The sequence below is a fragment of the Amblyomma americanum genome, chromosome 4 (assembly GCF_052857255.1).
Source record: "Amblyomma americanum isolate KBUSLIRL-KWMA chromosome 4, ASM5285725v1, whole genome shotgun sequence".
Lineage (NCBI taxonomy): Eukaryota > Metazoa > Arthropoda > Arachnida > Ixodida > Ixodidae > Amblyomma > Amblyomma americanum.
In genome coordinates this window covers 154,438,739-154,460,164 of record NC_135500.1, presented here as the reverse complement: position 1 = coordinate 154,460,164, position 21,426 = coordinate 154,438,739, and the positions used below count along the sequence as shown (strand labels likewise).

Sequence of the window (21,426 nt, the reverse complement as noted above, 5' to 3'; positions counted from 1 at the left end):
AGAAGAGGAGAGGATATCAAATTTTTAGCTAAGAGGATGCAATTTTTTAGGCTCTATAAAGTGCTAAAACATCAAAGAATGTCTCGCCGTACAGTAAGTGCACTAGATTACTGGTAAGTGTGCCGTGCGCCAAATGATAGTGGATGGTTTCAGAATGGCACGAGATGGCATTGTGTGAAAGAGGAATAGCGGCAACTGCCACTACCCTGTTACAGAGCGGACCCTTCTAACTTCCGTCCGTCCGTCCGTCCGTCCGTCCGTCCATCCCGTCATGGTGGAGTTCTCCGCTGTCACTGGCGGCGCTAATGAGCAAAGTCAACTTTCTGAGCCATTGCAAGTTCGTGCGTAGGCAGAGTGCTGCAGCCAGCGCCGTACCGATTTGGAATGCGAGTGAGTGAGCACCGAATTCTTCGGAAAAACTGCGGGCGCTGCATTTGCCGGACGCTAACAAGTAGCAGTTGAGGAATAAGAACTGCTTCATTCTAGCTTGTCGGTTGTGTGATAATAATGCGTTAGCATTAGAAGCCCAACCGTGAAGAAAGTGTCCGGCGTCCAGCGGCGTAGTGTTGCGTGCACCTGACAACACCTATCACGGTTGGTACACAGAACAGCCACTGCCACGGTTGGCAGGTGCAAAGTGGAGAGGGGAAAAGCCCCATCTCCACTTGCAGAACAAAGAAGGGAGGGGCCGTAAGATGGCTGCCTCGGGCAGAACCACCCAAAATGACTGTAAAATTGATGACTAATAAAATATAACAGTTTAAGCTAATTAAAAATACATAAAAATGTATGAGAAAATATGATGAGCAGATAAGAGAAGCAAATTAAAACAAGGAAAAGACCTATGGTTAACGCATCGTCATCGCAAAATGATAATTAAGCGCCGCCGTACTTTGTTTCACATAGGGTGCGCTGGGCACCTTAGACTGCTTTCCTCTGTCACAAAGCTGTGCAAATATTGAGAATATAAGTAACTTAAGTAAAATAATGTAAATGCATGCATAAATAACCAAGTTCCAAGTTGCATAAAGAACCAAGATCAGAGGCTTTGAATGGTGTTCGACTGCAGCGCTTGTTGCAGGATATATAATGACGGCATCAGGGGCCACGTTGCGGTGAATACGAAATTTACAGAACTCATGTGCACGGTAAAGGACTCTAAGGAGGGTCCTAAATCGATCTTCTAGTACGGCATTCCTCTTCATCTGCTTCAGAACATTAACGTTCCTCCTTTCCCGATACCACCAAATACCAGATAACTAATGGGTTAAGAGCAGGTATTGGCTTCCTCCGCTCTTTTGTTCTAATCCCCGAGCCACAAACGCTTGAACATACACGAGGACAAAAGAATCTAGCTGTGCCGAGGGTTGTACTTGCCGTGATCTTTTGGAAAACCATAATTGTATACAGGCAGAATTATACCTTTCATTCGTCACGATCAAATGTATCAGCATATAATCTGAGTGAAGTTGGCTTAATTGGACGCTTCTATGCCTAAGGACTGAACTAAAGTCTGCACGGCTACAGATCCCGTTATTTGGGCCTGCGCAGTTTTGTTATGCTGTCCAAGCGTTTGTCACTGAGAACTGGGACAGTGTAAGATGGTCTTTATTGGCAATATGCTGCATCAAAATGCCGCGCAAATTTGCCAATTTATCGCGCGATGTTCCACGATCACTTTTGATGAACCGCTGGCAAGCCTTATGTACCGCGACCAAGCTTGATATACCGCGACCGCGTAGGCTTACCGCAAAACACAAAGCAATGATCGTGGTTTTTTGCACGACCCGCAACCTGCATTGCGGCGCGCTACAAAACACGTCTCGTATCGCTTGTACCGTCATCTCTCCGCCGATCTCTTCAGTTCGCATTCAGCGATGCGAAACAGCAAAATAACGCGATTCAGCCGAAACTAACGAGATACAGAGGATGACGCCAGGCGTGCTATCTCCGCGCCGCGAGCTTGACAGGCGTAAACCTCCTGTCGTCAGAGCCATGAACGCTTTTCATGGCTCCTCTGACCACCTGTGTCGTCCCATGCCGTTCGTTTCTTTTTTACTCGCTATATTGTCTCAAATATTGCGTATTTACGTACAATGCCTTTTAGCCATAGCAATTATTGATGTTAATTTCCTTAAATTTTCTGCTTTTTCCTATGGCTGTTGGTCTGTAGGCTCCCAGCCGGTAGGCTTCCCACAGGTTAGGCAGTGAACCGAATTTATTTGCTTTAGGATTGTTCAGCCCCGCAACGACTAATTCACTGCAGTATGGCTTGCCAAGGTTTTTTTTTTTTTACTCATAGTCCACATTCACATTAAATCTGTTTTCGGTCAATTGTTTCACAGGAATGCCCCAAGGTGGAGTAGATTTACAAATTCTACTCCACCTTGGGGGTAGTAGAAAAGAATAACTTCCAATTCGAGTTATTGATCAGTTCGCTCTCGCCCTACCATATGCTAGCCGTCACAGATAGCTCAGTTGGTAGAAAAGTGCTTCGGTGAAGCAGAGGTGCCGGGTTCGAACCACGTACAAGGACGAATTTTTCTTTGATAACGAGATTTCTGAGGAAGCTAATAGCTTTCCTTTCTTTCCGTATGCCTACGCTTGGGAGGATGCCAATGAGTAAGTTTCTCGTTACCAAATCTGCTTTCCAGTGCGCGACCGTGGGGCGATGCTGGCTTTTAAGCTCCACCACGTCCGATGCAGACCGGACTACTGTATTTCGTGGGAAGTCCCATTTGTGATTGCTGAGGTTTTCCCTGCATGTAGTGCACGTCTGCGTCTAGTCTGCCCTTACGAAGCCGAAGGGAGAGGCGATCGGTGCAGGCTGGATGCGGGAATGGGGGCTAGGTTAGCTGTTCCAATACCGATATTAGCATATATATAAGAGATTAACAGTAGTGTTACCCGTGCATTCTGGGGTCGCCCACAGGGGGCCCGTTGGGGGTATCTTATTAGGGGCTCCTGTTTCAACTGCTCACGTGGGAACCACGGAGGCTCAAAATCGTCAGTTATACATAACGAAAGGTCCTCTGTGCAAGCGAGTAGCTACTAATAATGCGTTACTAATTCGAACTATGGATGCCTGCGAATTTGAACGACTGTCGGCGAATTTCCTGAAACCAGGGGACGGATTCTCAAGCATGCTCGAACATACGCTTCTCAATCGACGATTGCTCTTTTCTAAGAGTGACTCCTGGACTCACTTTCAGCAGCCGCCGCAAGCGTCAGGCAGACGAAGGTGGGATTGCCGACTAGTCTTCGGACGTGGTTAACGAAGCTTCGCTCTGCGGTTTCCGGAGTTCGGCCTGAGCCCGCGTTCGTCTGCGGGCTCTGCACATCCTTTGGCTCCGGCGCCGCCTCCTGCTGTGGGCTCGGTGCGTCCTTCTGCTCCTTCGCATCATCCCCCGCTTCCGGTGCGTCCTTCGGTGCCTCTGCAGCCTTCACTTCCTGTGCATCGGGCGTGCCCCGGGATTGCTTCGACTGCTGCTTCTCCTTCTGCTTCTGGGCCACTTCTATCGCCTTCAGCTTGGCAGCTGCGAGAGAAGCACGAACGCTCATCGCGTGGGCCTTCGTCTTACACCTAATTTTTACTAACGGCAGTTCACCACTGCGGCTCGGAGTGAGGATGCTGGCGGTAGCGTTAAATGTCCGAGTGATGTCTGCCCGTTAAGAGGTGAACTAAGCTAACAAAGGAGCGCCTTGTGAAGAGCTATGCTTCCAGCAGAATGCGGCAGGCACTGTGAGATACTATCTCATCAGTCATTCCTCCTGAAATGTTTTTCTTGGTCTACCCTCAGCAGTTTAAGTAAGCAAAAACCAAGTTTAAAGTTTTGCGTAAGTATAATTAGTTATTAAATATGGGTTTCTTTTACTTTTGATCTGCAGATTAGGCTGAGGCTCGAGAAGCAAATGAGGAGGCGATGACCGTCCGTGGGACTGCCTCACGCGACAGTAGTACGCCTATGGGGAACCTACACGGGAGGTTCCTATGCCTATCGCAGCGCCATTAACGCTGAGTAATGACTGAAGATAGAAGCTTTTGTCTAGACGCACACTGCTGCCGCAACAGAAAATGCCTCACAATACCTCGAATCACGCGTGTCCGCCCTCTACTGAAGACACACGCATATCCACTCCACCTCACTACTATACTTTCACTCGAAGGGAAGGAGGCGTAGGGGAGGGAGGGGCAGAGGTGCGCGAGACGACCACTTCCGTTGCTCTACCATCCAGAAGCGCCAGCGAACCGACTACACGTAACTCTAAGCCGTCGCTTTGGGCTTCAACTTCCGCTCTACTGTAACAATTTATGAGATGGAACACCGTGCGTTGCGACAGCAGCCTTATAGGGCGCACCTACGCAAGGAACACTCGATCAGGCGCGCATCTGCCATAGCTCGCAATTGTGGTCTCGCCTTTGTCGCGACCTAAGTGACTGTCGACGCCAAGTTTTGGACTGCCGACTGTACAGCGCAGCGCTGCTAAACGCCACATGGGTGAGGGAGCATCACTGCCGTAATCTGTCACCAAATCATCACGCTCTATCGATCCCCTCGAGTCTTCATTCTAAATTGTGTAAATTTCTTGTGACGAACGCGTTGCGTCTCCATTGAAGGATGCCAGCAGTAAGCTGATCGTGCGAAGGAATGAGCCCTGCGTACGTACGTACTTGGCAACTCCCTGGGAAAGCTGGCGACGGGAAAAGCGGCCAGGAACATGACGATCGAAGCCCCGAAGAAGCCCAGCCACCAGGCGCCAACCCAGTTGGTGCTCGAGGAGTCCATTCCAAGTCTGCGTGGCAAATTGTTGTTGCATTCCGCCGCATTAGAACGATGATTCAGTCGTACAAGAGAGAGACAGCTTCCCTGGAAACGACCGTTGCTTCGCCCGTTAAGTACGATCGTTCTAACGTACCATAAAGTCTGCGGGTCAAGTTCGCTAGCCTACAAAGGGAATGAGGGCTATAATAACAGGTGCCTAAAATGCACTAACCGTCTCCGCTCACGCAACAAGATGAAAATTGCACCTTTCAAATTCATACTATAAAGCATCCCAAGAGCTATAGTGTATGGGCTTATTACTTTATTAAGAACAAAAACTTGTACGTAAGTTATCTATATGTATATATTTAACAATTTAAATAAGAGCATTTTATTTCAGCATACGTCCTTGTGTTATTTTCTCCGTGCCCAAAAAACCACCAAGAAGGATCGCATGAAGCTGATTTTTTTTTTGCGTTTGCATGCAATCAGAGCCTAGAACACGTTTCAGCAACAATTATCGTTTATTAGACCGTCTTTTCCCGTAGATGATTAGCTTGATCGAAATGCTTTATTCTTACATTTCTCCTGTTTCATTGTTACGGGTTTTGTTGCGTCAGTGAATATTAATTATCCATCGAGAACGACTATTGGGCGACTTCCTTGCAGAAACGAGTGTTCATAAGCGCACTGTCAGACTAGTAAATGTAAAGAAAGATACATCTTGATGCTCGGCCTGTAGCGTCTGAAGAATGCACACAATGTAGAGCACAAGCATATACGACAAGCTGCAGCGGTCCAAAGGCCGAATGTTTCGGCCCTGTATAGCGGTGCAGAAAGATAGCGCGCTGATGAAAGGTGAGTTCCGGAGCCTTCTCAAACGCTAGCTGTAGACACGCTGAACAACACTGTCATGGCTACAAACATGGAGTTTTCCCGCGGAGAGAGGTAAGAATAAAAAGAGAACGTGGTTGTACTCACTGTGAAGTATCGGCTGTGATGTCGGTGTACTTTGAAAGGAAAAATCCTCCCAGGAGGAAGCCCATAGCGGGTCCCAGGACGGACGTGGCGTAAAAAATACCTGCGAGACGAGACAGTCGCCCGTGTATTTTAAATTTGTTTAGCCCACTTTTCTTGCCTGCGGAGGTAACGCACAGCACATTTTCCGCGGGCACTGCTCGGCACAACAAAAAGTGTCTTTATGTTGGCGAATTTAAAGGTTAGTGTCCTATTTTCTTTTAATTTATTTCTGTATCGTTTTGTTTCTCTTAGTCGCTACAAGACCACACGAGACTGTATAGTCACCCATGTAGACGGATGCGCTGCCGGAGGGCACGTTCTGGTCCAGGTAAGCCACGCCCAGAGTGAAGAACGGCGACGAGCCAACACCGTGCATCGCATGGCCCAGCTGCGTGAGAACAGAGCAATTGCAAACATTTCAGGGGCTGTGGTAGGCCGCGTTTTGATGGAGCCAGATTCTAAGGAAATCGAGTGTGCCATGTGACGTCATGCCAGAGAATTCCAGCGCATGTCAGAGAACCCCTCATATAGTCGATATTACTTCGGAGTGCTTCGCTCTTCGGCGTAACAATTTATTTTATTTATTTCAAAATGCTGGAGGTCCGTTGAGGGGCTATAGCAGGAGTGGATTGCATGCTAATACAAACAGAAGGAAATTAAGCGCACCGAGAGCTGTTGGAATGTCGGCCGACTGATCTGAAGCCCCTGAATGTTCCTCGATAATGTGCCGCTTCGCGGGCAAAAAAAAAAAAACGAAAATTCTGCCGCCCGTTTTGCTTATGTCGCTCATTGTGGGTAGGGCGCTCTGTCCCTCTATGTGCAGAGCAGACACGAAAGTACCGATTTGCGAAAGCGGATTATCTAGATGGCATTGAAACCAAAGGAGGTGTCGGGTTTCTGAACTGCCAAGCATTTTTAAAATGGGAATGACCTAAAAGTGTGATATACTACGCATTTTAATCAATTCCCCTCAATAATCCACGCTTGTCACAAGCATTAATGCTCCGGCATATGCCTGGTTTTCACTTTTAAAAGGAGATGGAGTATTTAGCTAACACTGCGCAGTGCGTCCAACGGCGCTCAAAGCACTTAATTAGAATATGAACGCGGCAGTCCTATGCGTCCAAAGGACACCGACTCAACATGCAGACCGCGGCTGCACCCCTCCAAAGGTTCACCAAGCTCTGATAGACAGATGATGTGTTTGGGCAACCGTGGTGCGCACCACGAACTGTTCATTGCACTAGTTAATTTTTCTAATTTGTTCAAATATTTTTTTTCTGAAAGCGAGCAGCAAACGTGTCTGGTGCTAATTGCCGCCGACGGGGTTTGAGGGAACCTTGCTGTCGAGTTAGAAGCTGCTCAGGCATAACAAAACAACTGGCGCCGGACCATGCGAATATTCGCGAGAAAAACTGCCACTTTTCTGCATTCGGCAAGACCAGGTCTCTACACCGAGCAACTTCAAAAGCTTTTACACGTGTCAGCACAACTAACAAGACAAACAGGGCAACAAAGTGGCAGGTAATAGAGGAACGGCGAAAGAACTGGAAAGACGACACACTAAGGATGTGCAAGCTTTAACTCTCAGAAATCAACATCGCAACCACTCCCAAGAATATGAGTATACACAAAAGAAGTGCACCGCCTTCATGACCAGTCATCAGCTCCCTACAGTGCTTACAGACCTTGCTGCACAAGGTATAGGAATACTACGAAGGTTGTCGGAAGAAGAGTTTGAAAGATGATATTGAGTGAGTGAATGACACACCACTGCACTCCACTCCCGGGTTGCCGGAGCCCTTACCATGAAGAAGTACTTGAAGGCGTTGGCGTTGGTGGCCCTGCCTGAGAGGGAGCACTTCCCGGGGCCGCGTTCGGGGCAGACGTTGGCGGTGCCGTTCTCCAGCACCAGGTGCTGCGGCGCGATGAAGTGGGGCGAAGCGAATATCATGGCGCCGACGGACATGACCAGGGCGCCAATGCCCAGTATGACCGGCTTGTGGCCCACGCCACCATGGTAGCTCACCGGCGTCACCATGATGCACGACGCCACGTTGAACATGCTCTGGATCACCTGCACGCCGTCCACCACCACCGCTTCCTTCACAGGTCGAGACCATCCGAGCACACGCCAAAACGACGAGCTCCTGGCATGAACTGCATATATCCTTACGATCGCTTATCAACTGCGTAGGTTGCGTGCTAGGATATGTCCAGTACCGGCGCTCCTTGCTGGCTTCTACCCAGGTTAACACGAAGGAAATTTACAAAACATTCATGTGTACCCAAACTCTCCGTTGGCACCCCAAAACGCTGACAATAGTGCTTGCTGCCAAACATCGAGGTGCCGTCCAGATCAACGGCTGTAACAAGTTTTTTCTGGAAAGCGCCAGCACTATGGAAGCCACGTCCGTGGGTCTCTCGACAAAATCTGGTGTTAGCTATTCTGTCATGGAGGGGAAACACGAGGTCTTATAGACTATAATAGTGGCGATACCCTTTTGCACCTCACTAGTGACACCTTACCAGGGAGTTAATGTGGTTGCAAGGAACCTACAGGCCTTTGCGCACGGCACCGGCGAAACCCATTTTAGAGATAAATTGGTATACTAAGAGAAACATTATGTGACTTTGACATGAAGTGCGAATAGACAGCTGTTCTAAAGTTAAAGAGCAAGCGCCAACAGTGAGTGAAAGGGTGGCTTGCCCCGACTTCGATGCCGAGCAGCTGGAAGCGCTTCTCGATGGTGGGCGTCACCACGGAGACGAGCCCGTTGACGACGAAGCCCTGCGTCATGCCCAGAATGCACAGGAAAAAGAGGTAGCACCGAGGCGTGCGGTAGCTCTGCAGGAACGAAGGGTAGACGCCCAGCAAGCCGCAGTTGACGTCGTGGTTGGCGCCAGAGGCCCCTTCGGCGCGCTTCAGGTCCGAGCCCTGCACCAGCTGCGGCACCGACATGCCGAACGACGAGACTGAGAACTCCGAGGACCCCTGGTTGTCGCTGGACCACATGGCTGGATGGTGCACCTTTGCGGCGAAACTGCAGAGTGCGCGCGGGTACTTCGTGAGATTTCGCCGCTGCTCCGATGACGCCAAAAAGACTGCTTTTTTTCACCGTACATGTGCTGGCAATACATGCTCAGCATGGTTTATGGGAGTTTAACATCCCAAGGTGACTCAGGTTATGAGGGACGCCGTAGTGAAGGGCTCCCGGAAATTTCGACCACCTGGGGTTCTTTAATGTGCACTGATATTGCACACTACACGGGCCTCTTGAATTTCGCCTCCACCGAAATTCGACCACAGCGGCCGGGATCGAACCCGCGTCTTTCGGGCCAGCAGCCGAGCGCCATAACCACTGAACCACCACGGCAGCTCAGCAGTTGTGAACAAGCTTTTGAGAAATACGCTCGCTCAATTTCTAGCACCTGGGCGAAGGTGAAGCCTTTATGCTACAGGGAAACTGCGCCGCTACCGGCACTCCGAAGGCAACGTCCAGTAATACTCACGTCGGGAGAAAGCTAGAAGGGCCAGGGGCGACGATGGCGGCTGAATCGTTCGCTGGAGCTGACGCGTGCACCGCGCGCCGTTCGGATTTCTTCTTCCTCTGTTCTTTCTTTTCGTCTACCGAGGTCTCGATAATAATTAGGTCTCGGTATAGAATAAAGCTATAGTGTCTCAATATTTAAATGTGCGTCGAGTGGTACCTTTTTGCTCGTAAATTTTACAAACTCTTTAGCGTATCATGAGACAAATTAAGGAACAGTCAGAAAACTGACGCGACAAAAGGCTCTCGAAAGCGGATGAGGTTAGATGGCGAAGCCTCCAGACTGGGACTTGAACTCACCCGTCCGTCTCAATTCCTAATAAGCCCCGGGCCTTACTACCCCAACTGCAAATTGTGCGGAGAGAATGCAGGCCTGCGCCACATGGTGTGGACCTGCTCAAACAATGCCAGCTATTGAGGGGTGGAATGTTGTCCTGTACAGCTCTGGACTCGAGGCCCAAAAGGCCCTCGTAGCGTACGGACAGCAGCGGTAGCCGCTGGAGTCTTGGACTAGGGACCCCAACCACACATCCCCCTCCCAAATCTCCCAATTAAGTTTTTCATTCATTCAGGGCGCCTAGATACAGCTTCCTAAGGAAGCAGTATGAAGGCACCCTAATCAGTGTCCCTTACAAAAGGCTGCCGGCACGCCAATGGCACTTTGCCCCGACAGCGATGCGTTTGGCGAGGCTGGAGTGTTCGACTGAGGCTACCAGCCGCCATTGCGAAGCCGTTAAACGAGTTGTGCCTTTTACTCGCCCTTGCATCTCATCGCTCAGCCATATCGACAAGTGGGACGTCGATTTCATCGTGACTGCGAGGAAGGGGGTGAAAAGATGGTATGCGTTTGGAAATGCATGGTGCTTTATTAGCGAGAGAGCACAGAAATGCATCGAGCGCGTAATGTCAGCCTGTCATAATCGCCGTGGGTCGAATGCATTGTGGCTGCTCGAGTCGGTGGTGCTGTCTCTCGCCGTGGCCTATATATAGGGCACGGGGTGTATACACCCTTTGCGGCATCTACCACGGCCCTCTTCGTCACTTATTTGTCCTCTCTTTCAAATCATTCATCCGAACCTCGCGCCGCAATTGCAGAGCTCACCACGAGTGATGCAATTCGCGCGCCTTTCCTTTTCCTCGCTTGCGCTCAGTACTGAGATCGTGCGCTGGGCAACGTTAGTACACGTTTAAGAACTACGAGCGGTCGAAGTTGTTAATGCGAAACATTATATGGCTAATCGGCAACGAAAATCGGCGTCGGCGTTGACCACCAGCAGTGTCCCGAAAATCCCAGGTGATGTCTCAGCGGTACCAAAGAGAAATTGGCTGGCGGCTTAGCATTTATAAGCCCAAAACATTGTGCGAAACAGTTTTTTTTTTCGTGATAGAGAGTGCGTGTGGTGTCGGGGCTAGGCCACAACGTACCACGCCACCTGGGGCTGTAGAAAAAGCCCTTTACTACCCAAGATAACTAGCCTTAGTGTAGAGCAGTGGGAGGCCCCCCTGATTGACTCCAACCCAAGCACACATATGTTGGTGACGAAGGCCAAGGCGGCGGCTGAAGCCAACGGGATCATGGAATAGGGAAGACCGATCACTGAAGCTCGAAATATATCTCCCCCACACCGATGCCCTAACTTTGCTCTTCCCAGATAAATGTTTTTATTACTACGACTTGCAGGTGGACACCATGCACTGCCACGTACCTCAAAGCTCATTGAGGTGTCGACTGACCCAGGGATCGAGACACCACCGCCCACTCACAAAGCAATTGAGGTGTGCTTCGACCCAGTGAGCCAGTTACACTTGCTACTTAGAGGCTTCACATAACGCTTAAACCCGGGGAGTGCGGTCAGAAGTGGTTTCGCACTAACATAAAATTCCTCCTAAGGGTACGGGGAATTGCGCCCAGAAGTTTCATACTACGAGGCGAGCACGCAACTCATGGGCCACAAAACTGCGCTGCTTCTTCGCTCAGAAAAGGTGGACCTAATATATGTGTTGCCTTACGACTGTACGCTATGAAGAGGCATGTCGTTTGAAAGGGAGAAAAAAATTAAAAAGAAATACAAATAAAAAAGCATACTCGCATTTAAAGCACGTAAGTAGTCTTAAGTGCCCCCGTAATTTTTCTAGAGCCCTCCACTAAGGCCTCTTTCTCACGTTTGCTCAATCCCTCCAGTATCCCTTCCTCCAGGAGGGGGCCTTGAATGTTCGCACTCAAAATCGGAACTGCTGGTTCTTAAGGCCAAGCCACGCGGTAGAAACGCAAACTTGACCCCGCCGACCCCTCTGAATGCATGCGCAAGGACTTCCGGTCAAGGAGGTCCAAATCATACGCATACTGGGCATGCACATACAGAACAATCGCAAAAACACCGAAACAATCAACAGACTCACGGCCACGGTCAATCAGACTGTGCGGCTAATCAGACGGATGTCCAGCAAAAGACGAGGCGTGAAAGAGAAAAATCTATGTAAACTTGTGCAGGCTGTCGTGCTGAGCAGAATCGTCTACTCCCTCCCTTACCTGCAACTGCACCTCGCGGAAATGATCAAGGTCGAAGCTACAATCCGGCAGGCCTACAAGGCAGCCCTTCGGCTCCCGCACAGTACGTCGACTGCTGGCTCTTGGGGTTCACAACACACTCTGGGAGCTGTGCGATGCGCACCTCGTTTCCCAGCTCGGACGACTCACTCGTACGAGCGCGGGAAGGGCCATCCTATACAGACTAAATATGTGCAAACAGCTCCCATAGAGGGACGCGAAAACGCAGTTACCAACGCACATCAGGAAAGCTCTTTTGATTCAATCCCTACCCGAGAGCATGCACCCCGAGCACCACGAAGGCCGAAGCACAGCGAGGGCTCGCGCCCTACGCGCCAAATACGGCCGAAACGACAATGTGGCGTACGTAGACGCAGCGGAATGCCGGCAAACCCAGAGAAAAGCGTTTGCACTCTTCGCGGTGAACGGGAACGGCGCCCCTTTGGCGGCCGCATCGATAGAAACCACCTCTTCCGAGACGGCGAAGGAAGCGGCAATAGCCTTAGCTATAGCGAACACGCGTGCTGATATTATATTCAGCGACTCCAAAACTGCCATTCGCAATTTCGCGAGGGGCCGTATCACATCTACCTCACTCCGAATCCTTCAAAACGCCCCCCTTCCGATTGGAGAAGTTGAATTGATCTGGGTACCGGTCCAATCGTCCACTCCAGGGAACGAGGCGGCTCACGCGCAAGCCCGAGGTTTCGTCGACCGGGAAGTGAGCGCGCCCTCCGACCCGAATTTCACGAGGGACGGGTTGATCTCATTTCATGACATCGCCCATCACTTTAGGCTGGAGAGGCGCGCATATCTCCCTCCTCACAAATTGTTAACAGAAGCGCAGGAAGTTACCTGGCACCGACTGCAAACACGCTCCCTTCTGAATCCGGCAGTGCTTGCCCTCATGTACCCTGGCCAGTACGACCCAAGCTGCCATAAATGTGGTGAAAGGGCCACATACCACCACACCCTCTGGAACTGCGCAAATGATCCGCCTCCGGGGGAGTTGATACAGCTCCCTTCTCCCGAGCTGTGGGAGGCCGTGCTGGTCAGCTCGGATCCTAACGTTCAAGTACGGACAATCGAGCGGGCCAATGAGGTCGCCGCCAGCCATGGGCTAGTGGCCATCTAGTATGTGTTTCCTGCAACCTGCTCTCGACGCAATAAATGTCAATCTCGTGCAGCGTAGATTGCGTGCCCACAGAGAAATGAGACAGTTACTGCGGCCTTTCCATTTCTGAAAAGCAATTTAGTGCGCTCGGCTACTGATCCGGTGTACCCAGGTTCGAACCCGACAGCGGCGGCCGCGTTTCGATGGTGGTGGTGGTAGTGGTGTTTATTAAAACAATAGTAAAAAGGAAGGAAAATATTTTTGCTAGCCCCGGCATCTGCCATGGATACTGAAGCACCTGAGCTGGGGCAGCGGAAATAAAGGATAGCGGGCAGAATGGAGAAATGAAATGAAAGAGGTGAGGGGACAGGAAGAGGATAGGGGGAGAAGTAATATGTACAAACTATTTACACAATAAGAAATGTGTCCAGGTTGCGCGCGTGATTAGTTCATTTTAGAGGAATTAAATCACACACGCGCACAGCACTGTGTTGGCGACAACTGTAGTGGGATCCGTCCAGTTATTAATCGTTCAAGGTAGAACTCGCGGAGAGTTCGGCAAAACGCATAGGCGCCCGTATGCTGTGCGATGTGAGTGCACGTTAAAGATTTCCAGGTGGTCGAAATTATTCCGGAGCACTCCACTGCAGCACCTCCTCCTTCATTTCTTCTCTCAGTCCCTCCTTTATCCCTTCCTTGCCTTACGGCGCTGTTCAGGTGCCGGCCGAGATGTGAGGCAGATACTGCACCATGTCCTTTCCCAAAAACCAATTTTCATTACCAATTTTCAATCCTTTAACCACAAACCCTGAGCTTTACTTATCATGGGAGATTGCACCAACATCGTCAATGACGAGTCGCACTCGTCGGCCCAATGTCGCTCTGCTCCGATCACCAGAGACGAGTTCATTCATTCATATCTTGATTGACAAGGATGGCCTGAGGCCTAAGAGAGAAGTGGAAGGTTTAGGTGAGAGCTAGGACACCACAAACACACGCTGATTGCTTTTTTTCTAAAAGTGTTACACACTTAGGTTCGTAATATACGAGGCTGGTACATAAAGTTCGTTATATCCTAGGAGGTATACTTACATTCGTTATATCCGATGTTCACGCACGAAAGTTTATTATATTCGAGGTGGCATACTAGGGCTCGTTATTTCCGAGGTAGTATATTCAAGTGCGTTATATCTGAGGTGGACACGTGTGACAGCGGTCGCTTTTTCCCCTTGGGTAGTCGAGTCGTAGCACCGGGTTAGTCGAGGTGAGCTTTGTGTGAAAGGCGAAGAAGCGTCCTCGCGCACCGCTTGACCTTTCCGCGCTTTCGGCCTCGCTAGCCCAACTACACCTAATGCAGTGCACTATACGGAAGTTGCTGCTTAAGCGTACAATAGCACAGACCCACACTGAGGATCCGCCAAGGATGGATTTTTCAAAAATATTGTATAAGGCAATGGAACTGGAGAAAAAAAACAGAGAACAGATAAAATCACCGGTTTAAAAGAAATACCGCGAAAAGTTGAGCTTAGACTGGTCGGCATTGCATAAATATGAACATGCCGATAAATGTACAATCTGCATAGCTTCTTTCTTCTTCGCAGCGAAAGCGCCCATCGTTACCAGCTTCCAGCTCGTGCGGCACGCTCTCGAAAAGCGTCCGTTGAGGCATTCCAACGTTCCTTCGGCTCAGCTCCTCAGGAATCCGTGGACTCGCTTCGTACATGCGGCGCAACGACGGGACCTCTGCGCAAACCAGCGCGGTGCAGCAGGTGGCCATATCAGGGCAAGAGAGGAAGGCAAGCGGCAAGGGCGCCAAGCTTACTGCGCCATCGTCACCGCCTTTCAAGCTCAAGCGCGATCCCACCGTCAAAGAAACCGTCGACGGCAAGCCTCCTGGCCGATCAGGAAAAGCGGCACGCTCCTCATCACGGCAAAGCAGCGCCAAGGGCAGTCCCGGAAGACGGAAATCTAGCACGGCCAGATCCCGTCCGCCGCGTTTAGGACCGGGAAGCGAAAGGAGACGGAACCCTTCTTCGGCCGATCAGCAGACGCCCAACATTCCGAAAGCGCTACCTCATCGGAATATACAAGGTACTGCGTGTGCCATACGAGTTTGAGCTGTGTCTCGACCTGCTGCAGGGGCTATAGACGTTCTTCTAACGGAGTGTAAGGTCAGGCATGAAAGGCAGTGTAAATGTGGGGAATGTGGGGAAAAAATGGCCGGGGTTCAACGTGGCTTGAACCTAGTTATACGAGCGAAAGCTTTGTCAAGAATGGTTTCCACTGTCTCAAATCAAATGTCAAGGTGAGGTACCCAATGGTCATAGCCATATGATCACGTGGTCATACTGCCATAGCTTGGGCCATACCACCATGCAGTTAAGTTCGGTTTGACCTTGTGAGGAATTGAAGGTAATTATCTCATACACATCGAAATCGGAAGTTGTACCCCGAGGAGTAGAGCTCTCGCTCTAAAAAACCGCATTGGGTATCCATTGTTTTCGAAGAATAATCATTAAGAGAATACCGTGAACTGAGAGACGCACAGTGGGACAACCATATGACGGAAGCCAACAGTCACTGAAACCAAGAAACCAATCACCAGAGACGCATGTTTCTCTAGTGTTTTGTCTTTATAATTTGTGGTTTTTAATCAAAGGAAAATTAAGTGTAATTATTTGATCGCTTAAGGATAACTGATTAGAAAGCAGGCTGTCCAATCTTCTGCTTTCGGAGGTATTTATGCTGCGTGTAAGCTAACCTTGAGAGTGTTCACCAGGCTACCCTCGTCCATGCCGGCGGTCATAGTACGCCCTGTATTACCGCGCGTGTCAGGCGAGAAGTGGCTTCCTTCATTTGTATGTCGTAACGTGCCCCTAATTTTCCCTTCTCTTGTCTGCTTAGTAGCTTAACCAGGGCCTCGTTTCTGGTAGTCTTGATACCATAGGTAGCATAAGAGGGCTCTCGGACAGCTTCGCCGTTCGATCACGTTTCACGTGACACTCGCGGTAATACGTTCGCCGCTAGGGACAAAGGTGGCGCTGGTGAACACGCCCAAGATTAGCTTACACTATACATAAATACCCCCGAAAGCAGCAGAATGGACAGCCGTCGCCGTAGCTCAGTTGGTAAAGCACTGGGCTCGAAATTAGGCGGTGATGGGTTCGGATCCAACCGGCGGCATGTGGTTGTTTTTTATTCTGCTTTCAAATCAGCTCTATGTAAGGGATAAAATAATTACACTATACTTCTCGTTAATTAAAAACCACAAATTATTAAAAATTGATTGTAACATGCCCTTATGCTCCTCTGTTTCGGCGATGTTGGCTTATTTATTTATTTTATTTATTTATTTTCTAATACTGCAGGCCAAAGCCCAAGCGGGAGGGGCATACATAAAACGCAAAAAGAGAACAGTTTTACAGCAAGCATACATAATGTTGCACAGGAAGTGTTATATCGTAGTAGTAGAATTTATACAGTAGATAAAATACTGGGTTACAGTGTAGCATTGAAGAAGAAAAAGGGCGAAGTACAGAAGTACAGGCATGAAATTCTCGACATGTATGTGACAACGAACCACTCATTTTCCCTTCCTTCGTCTGCTCAGCAGTTGGACGAAGACACGAAAAGGTGCTGCTGTGTGTGTCTCAGTTCGCGCTGTTCAGTTCATGATGCTTCATACCCAACAAAAAGCGCGCCAAACATGTGAACGAAATTTCGAAGGCGAGTGTTCAAGAAAGCGCAGTTCCAACAGAGCGCGAGGTGATTTGATTCTTGTCATCCGTCCGCCTGTCTGACTGATTCCAGCGACAGCAAGGGCATGCAGCAGTCGAAGTGCAAAAAGAATTCAAGTAAAGTACGATTCCAAGGAAATCATTACATCAACCCCCGTACACCATACCCAACAATTCCGGACAAAGGCATTTTTTGAACGGGAATGAGTTCATGAACGTATTTTTTCATATGTTTCGATATTTCACTATAACAATCAACATAAGCGCAGGTCTCACGTCGGTAAGCTTGCATTTTTTTTTGCTTTTAACGTTCTCGCTATTTTCAAAAGCGTTCGTCATTGCTTTTTTATGGCAGTCTTAACTGCTCGATGCGAGTGATGGAAACACCACAAAATGAAGATTTTTCTACACAACAGAAGAATGCACCACTGCCTTAAATATTTTCATAACAGTAACATGAAATTTTCCAATAGTCAAAATTGTTCGCCAAGAATGTTGTACATGTGGATAGCAATGCACCATATCACCATGGACGCATGCCTGAATAAGGCGTGCAATTACAGAGAAAGTCTTGCACAAAACTCAGCGCTTCAAACTTTGTAGTTCGGATATTTCCTGACAGCGCCTGTTATCTGCACAGGTCCTTCTAGTCTAGACAATCGATCTTTTCAGACATATAGGCTGGGTGCCGGTTAGAACCTGCGCTCTAACAGTCCTACAGGCGTTCCACTGCAGCGTCTTAGCTTTCTATTCCCATGCTCTCTGTTTATTTCTGACACCATAAAACTCTCGAAAGGATGCTTAGCGCCTCTCCAGTCTCGACAGCAAGCAAACACTCGTGCAGCAGCTCTCCCACGAAATAATTTTACAGCAGCAATCTGACAACAACGCCTAAAACGCCAACGAGCCACTCGGGCAACGAAGCAAACGAAGCTCTCCGGTCCGCCTTGGACCAACTCGTGGTTGTTTCGTGAAAATCGCCAATACGGTATGCCCCGCTCCGCTGGTCAGAGCCCTGTTGGACACGGGAACTGTTGTTTTGCAGGGGTGGCCGCATAACAAATCCTCACTGGGGAAACAGTGAGGTGTCGCTGCCGTCATCGTGTCATCATGCTATGCCCGCTGCGGGACAAAGGCCTGTCCCATATCTCTCCAATTAACGCTGTCTTGTGCCAGCCGCGGCCACCCTATGCCTGCAAACTTCTTAATCTCATCCACCCACCTAACCTTCTGCCGCCCCCTGCTACGCTTGCCTTTTCTTGCAACTCAGTCCTTAACCCTGAACGAACATCGGTTATCTTGCCTTCCCATTACATGACCTTCCCAAGCCCATTTCTTCCTCTTGATTTCGACTAGGAGGACATTACCCTGCGTTTGTTCCCTCACCCACTCTGTCCTATTCCTGTCACTTAACGTTACCACTATCATTTTCCTTTCCATAGCTCGCTGCGTTGTCCTCAATTTAAGCTCAACCTTTAGTGAGCCCCCATATTTCTGCACCATAGGTGAGTAAGATACTGCTGTTATATACTTCTATTTACAGGAATACTGGTAAACTGACATTCATGATCTGCGAGAAACTGCCGAATACGCTCCACTACACTCCTCTAGTTATTTCACTCTTGTGATCGGGATCTGCGGTCACTATAGCTGCCCTAAGTAGACGTATTGCCTTAACCCTTCCAGCGCCTCGCTACCCATTGTAAGCTGCAAATTCCTTACGAAACTATTGAAGGCATAGTTTGGATTTCTGATTATTAATTTTTATACCCACTGTTCTGCTCTGCCTAAGACATTGAGCATGGTTCGCAATTCATCATCTGATTGACTTAGCAAGGTAATGTCCTCAGGGAATCATTGATTACTAAAACATTCTTCACTAACCCTTATCTCCAACTGTTCCCAATCTAGGCCTCTGTATACCTCCTGTTAACAGGCGGTGAATAGCATTGGCGATATGGTGTCTCCATGTCTGACACCCTTCCTTATTGGCTTCGTTATTGGAATTTTATTGCTGACCTTATGGAGGACTATGGTGGCAGTGCCGCCGCTAGATACCTTCCAGGATTTTTACATACGGTTCATTTACACCCTGATTCCGTAATGTATGCATGACTGCTCACGTTTAGACTGAGTCAAATACTTTCTCGTAATCATTAAGGCTATATATAGGGGATGATTATATTGGGCGCATTTCTCTACCACCTGATTGGTTGTGTGAATATAGCCCATTGTCGAGTAGCCTGTACGAAATCCTGCCTGATAATTGGTTCATTGAAGTATAAGGTTGTCTTGACTCTACTAGCGATTACGTTTGTCAGTGCTTTATAGGCAAATGATAGTAAGCTCATCGGTCTATAATTTTCAAGTCCTTGACGTCCCTTTTCTGACGGAATAAGATTATGTTAGCGTTTTTGCAAGCTTCCAGTACGCTCGAAGTCATAAGGCACTGTGTATACAGGTTGGCTAATTCTTCTAGAATAATATCTCTACCATTATTCGACAGATTTACGCTTACCCATCGTATAGCACACGCTAAACCAGAAGGGGCTGAAAGGGCTACAGTGGTTAGTTCTTTGCTGACTACCTCACTTCCACGCCTATTGGTCTCAAAAAGGGCAACTGTTGCTCTCTGTTGCCTACAAAGTATTGAGAAACGTAATCGCTAGTAGATTCAGGAAAACCTTAGTCTTCAAGGAACCAAAGACTACATGCAGAAAGACGTGGCTTAGTATCTCCACGGACAGATCGTTCATCGCGAGGCCTAAGAGGTGTTTCAGTTCCATCTTACCTCATTTCGCCTGAGGGAGTAGGACGCAGTGATCAAGCATCCCCACATTCACATCCTAGCAGCCCATGTGAACATTAGTAATAGCTAGGCCTCGTGAGGGTGAGAATGTGCTCCGTTAGCTCACATGGTACCACCTGACTGAGAGAAGGAGGGGACACGGCGTAGCAGTTGCTCTCTCTCTCCGTCCCATACGCGACGACGAAAAGCATGAAAGATTCGTGCTCGAAGTTCTTCTCCACCATCTAACTTATTCAGGGCCAGCTGTTGAAGGCTTGGGTGGCCTTGCGCCTTGAAGACTTCTGCTGTCGTCCAGAAACTCGTAGAGCACTTGAACGGCGGCGTGCTCTGTCGTGCTTATGTGCCATTCGTTGCTGTCTGCCGGGCTCGATATAGCTTTTTAAGGCACGAGAAATAAACAATGACCCATGCGAATGTGCATGACGGTAAGATGTTTCAAGCCTTGTAGTGACGCTTAAATTACGACAGTGTTCTCCACAGTGAGCGGTTCGAACGGTTTAAGTCGCTTATAATTAAAAAAGGCAGCGGGGAATGCCCCTCATAACAAACCCTCCAGCCAGTGGCATCGACCGATTCCCAGCAGAGGCTAGGCAAGAAAGGGAAGGAGACGGTCCTTTGTCCTTATGCCGCAGAGAGTGAGTTGTCCACTGTTCGGGCTTTGGGTGCAGAAGGTAAAAGGGGGGAAGCTGGCGATGGTGTGAGGTCACTAGGGCTGAGAAGCCCACTCTCCAGGGTAGGAGGACAAAGGACCGTCTCCTTCCCTTCCCTGCCTAGCCTTTATTGCACTGTTATAAATAGTTGTCCGCGAGAATAGCGTGAAATCGCAGACCACTGACAGGTGCCTCCGTGAAATGGGATTGTCATGACAATCGTCATGACAATCGGTCGACGCCTTTGGCTGCAGGGCCTCCTTTAAGGGGTACTTACCGCCGCCTTCAGGAAGTCAATCCGGTTGACAAGTGTGTGCACGTCTGTGCGTGCTGTCTGACCCGCGACGTCACGAGCCACGTGACCATGATAATGCCCCCTAACACGACATGGCCCCTTTAGCAGCCTTCGTTTACGGTTGTTTACAATTCGTGAATGCACCATTACCTTTTTGCCGCAATGCAGTTAGAATGCTAAACATTACAATGATCTGGTTGCATGTTAGTGGACGACCTCTTGTCGGCGACTGCCGCATATTTCGTTCCCTCGACTTCTATCCAACAGGAACCGACGTCAGGCGGACGTCGGCAGCGGCGGCCACAGACTCATCCGGCCAGCCCGTGGCGAATGCGGCCGACGCCGGGGGTTTCCACCAACTCTCGCCAATGGGCCGCAGCCCGAGCACCGGAAGCCCCTTTCCAGAAGCGAGCGCCATATCTCCCTCGGTGACGGGCAACCCTACGGCCTACAAGCGCTCTGGCGGCACGTACTTGGTGAGCCTGCAGCGCTAAGCCTCTCCACAGTCTAATTGGTAGCCGTGGGGCAGCCATTATGATAACACTTCTTGTCAACCTTCAACTTTGATGCGCACCAAGCGCATGCTGTATAGTAATCTGGTAATCCTTTCAGACCTGTTGACTTTAACCTGTACCCCTACGGCCGTTAGAGACAGCATTTCTGCAAAAATTTTAAGGTCAGGATGCGGAAGTACACGGGTCAACGCAGCAAACTGTGGGAAAGAGAATGACGGGAAGAAACAGGAAGAAACCAGAGTGGGTCAGCGAATTAACTCCCGGGCGACAGCTAGACACTGGCAGGGAAAGTAATGGGAATTGGGAAGATAAGCGCTGGAAATAAACAGCGCAGTATAACTGCTAATTGAAAGTTGGCAGTTTGTTGACAGTCACGACAAAGGCAAATTAGGCAAGAAATATACAAGAGGCCTATTTGCATTCT

General features: G+C 49.3%; 1 protein-coding gene across 1 annotated transcript; it reads right to left on the bottom strand.

Moving 5' to 3' along the window:
* Window positions 1-3,183: 3,183 nt before the first annotated feature.
* LOC144129884 (solute carrier organic anion transporter family member 4A1-like) lies at window positions 3,184-8,799 on the bottom strand. The gene is made up of 6 exons (XM_077663944.1): window positions 8,494-8,799; window positions 7,591-7,887; window positions 6,069-6,171; window positions 5,745-5,844; window positions 4,673-4,794; window positions 3,184-3,536 (listed from the first exon to the last, which is right to left on the bottom strand). Exons 1-6 carry the CDS (start codon window positions 8,797-8,799, stop codon window positions 3,184-3,186), a joined length of 1,281 nt encoding a protein of 426 aa, XP_077520070.1.
* Between the last annotated feature and the right edge of the window lie 12,627 nt (window positions 8,800-21,426).

Coding starts and splice junctions, on each gene's coding strand:
- LOC144129884 (XM_077663944.1), bottom strand. CDS start 8,799: ATGTGGTCCAGCGACAACCAGGGGTCCTCGGAGTTCTCAGTCTCGTCG. Junction 7,888..8,493: donor TGCTCGGCATCGAAGTCGGG/GCAAGCCACCCT, acceptor CGACCTGTGAAG/GAAGCGGTGGTGGTGGACGG. Junction 5,845..6,068: donor CAGCGCATCCGTCTACATGG/GTGACTATACAG, acceptor CTCGTCTCGCAG/GTATTTTTTACGCCACGTCC.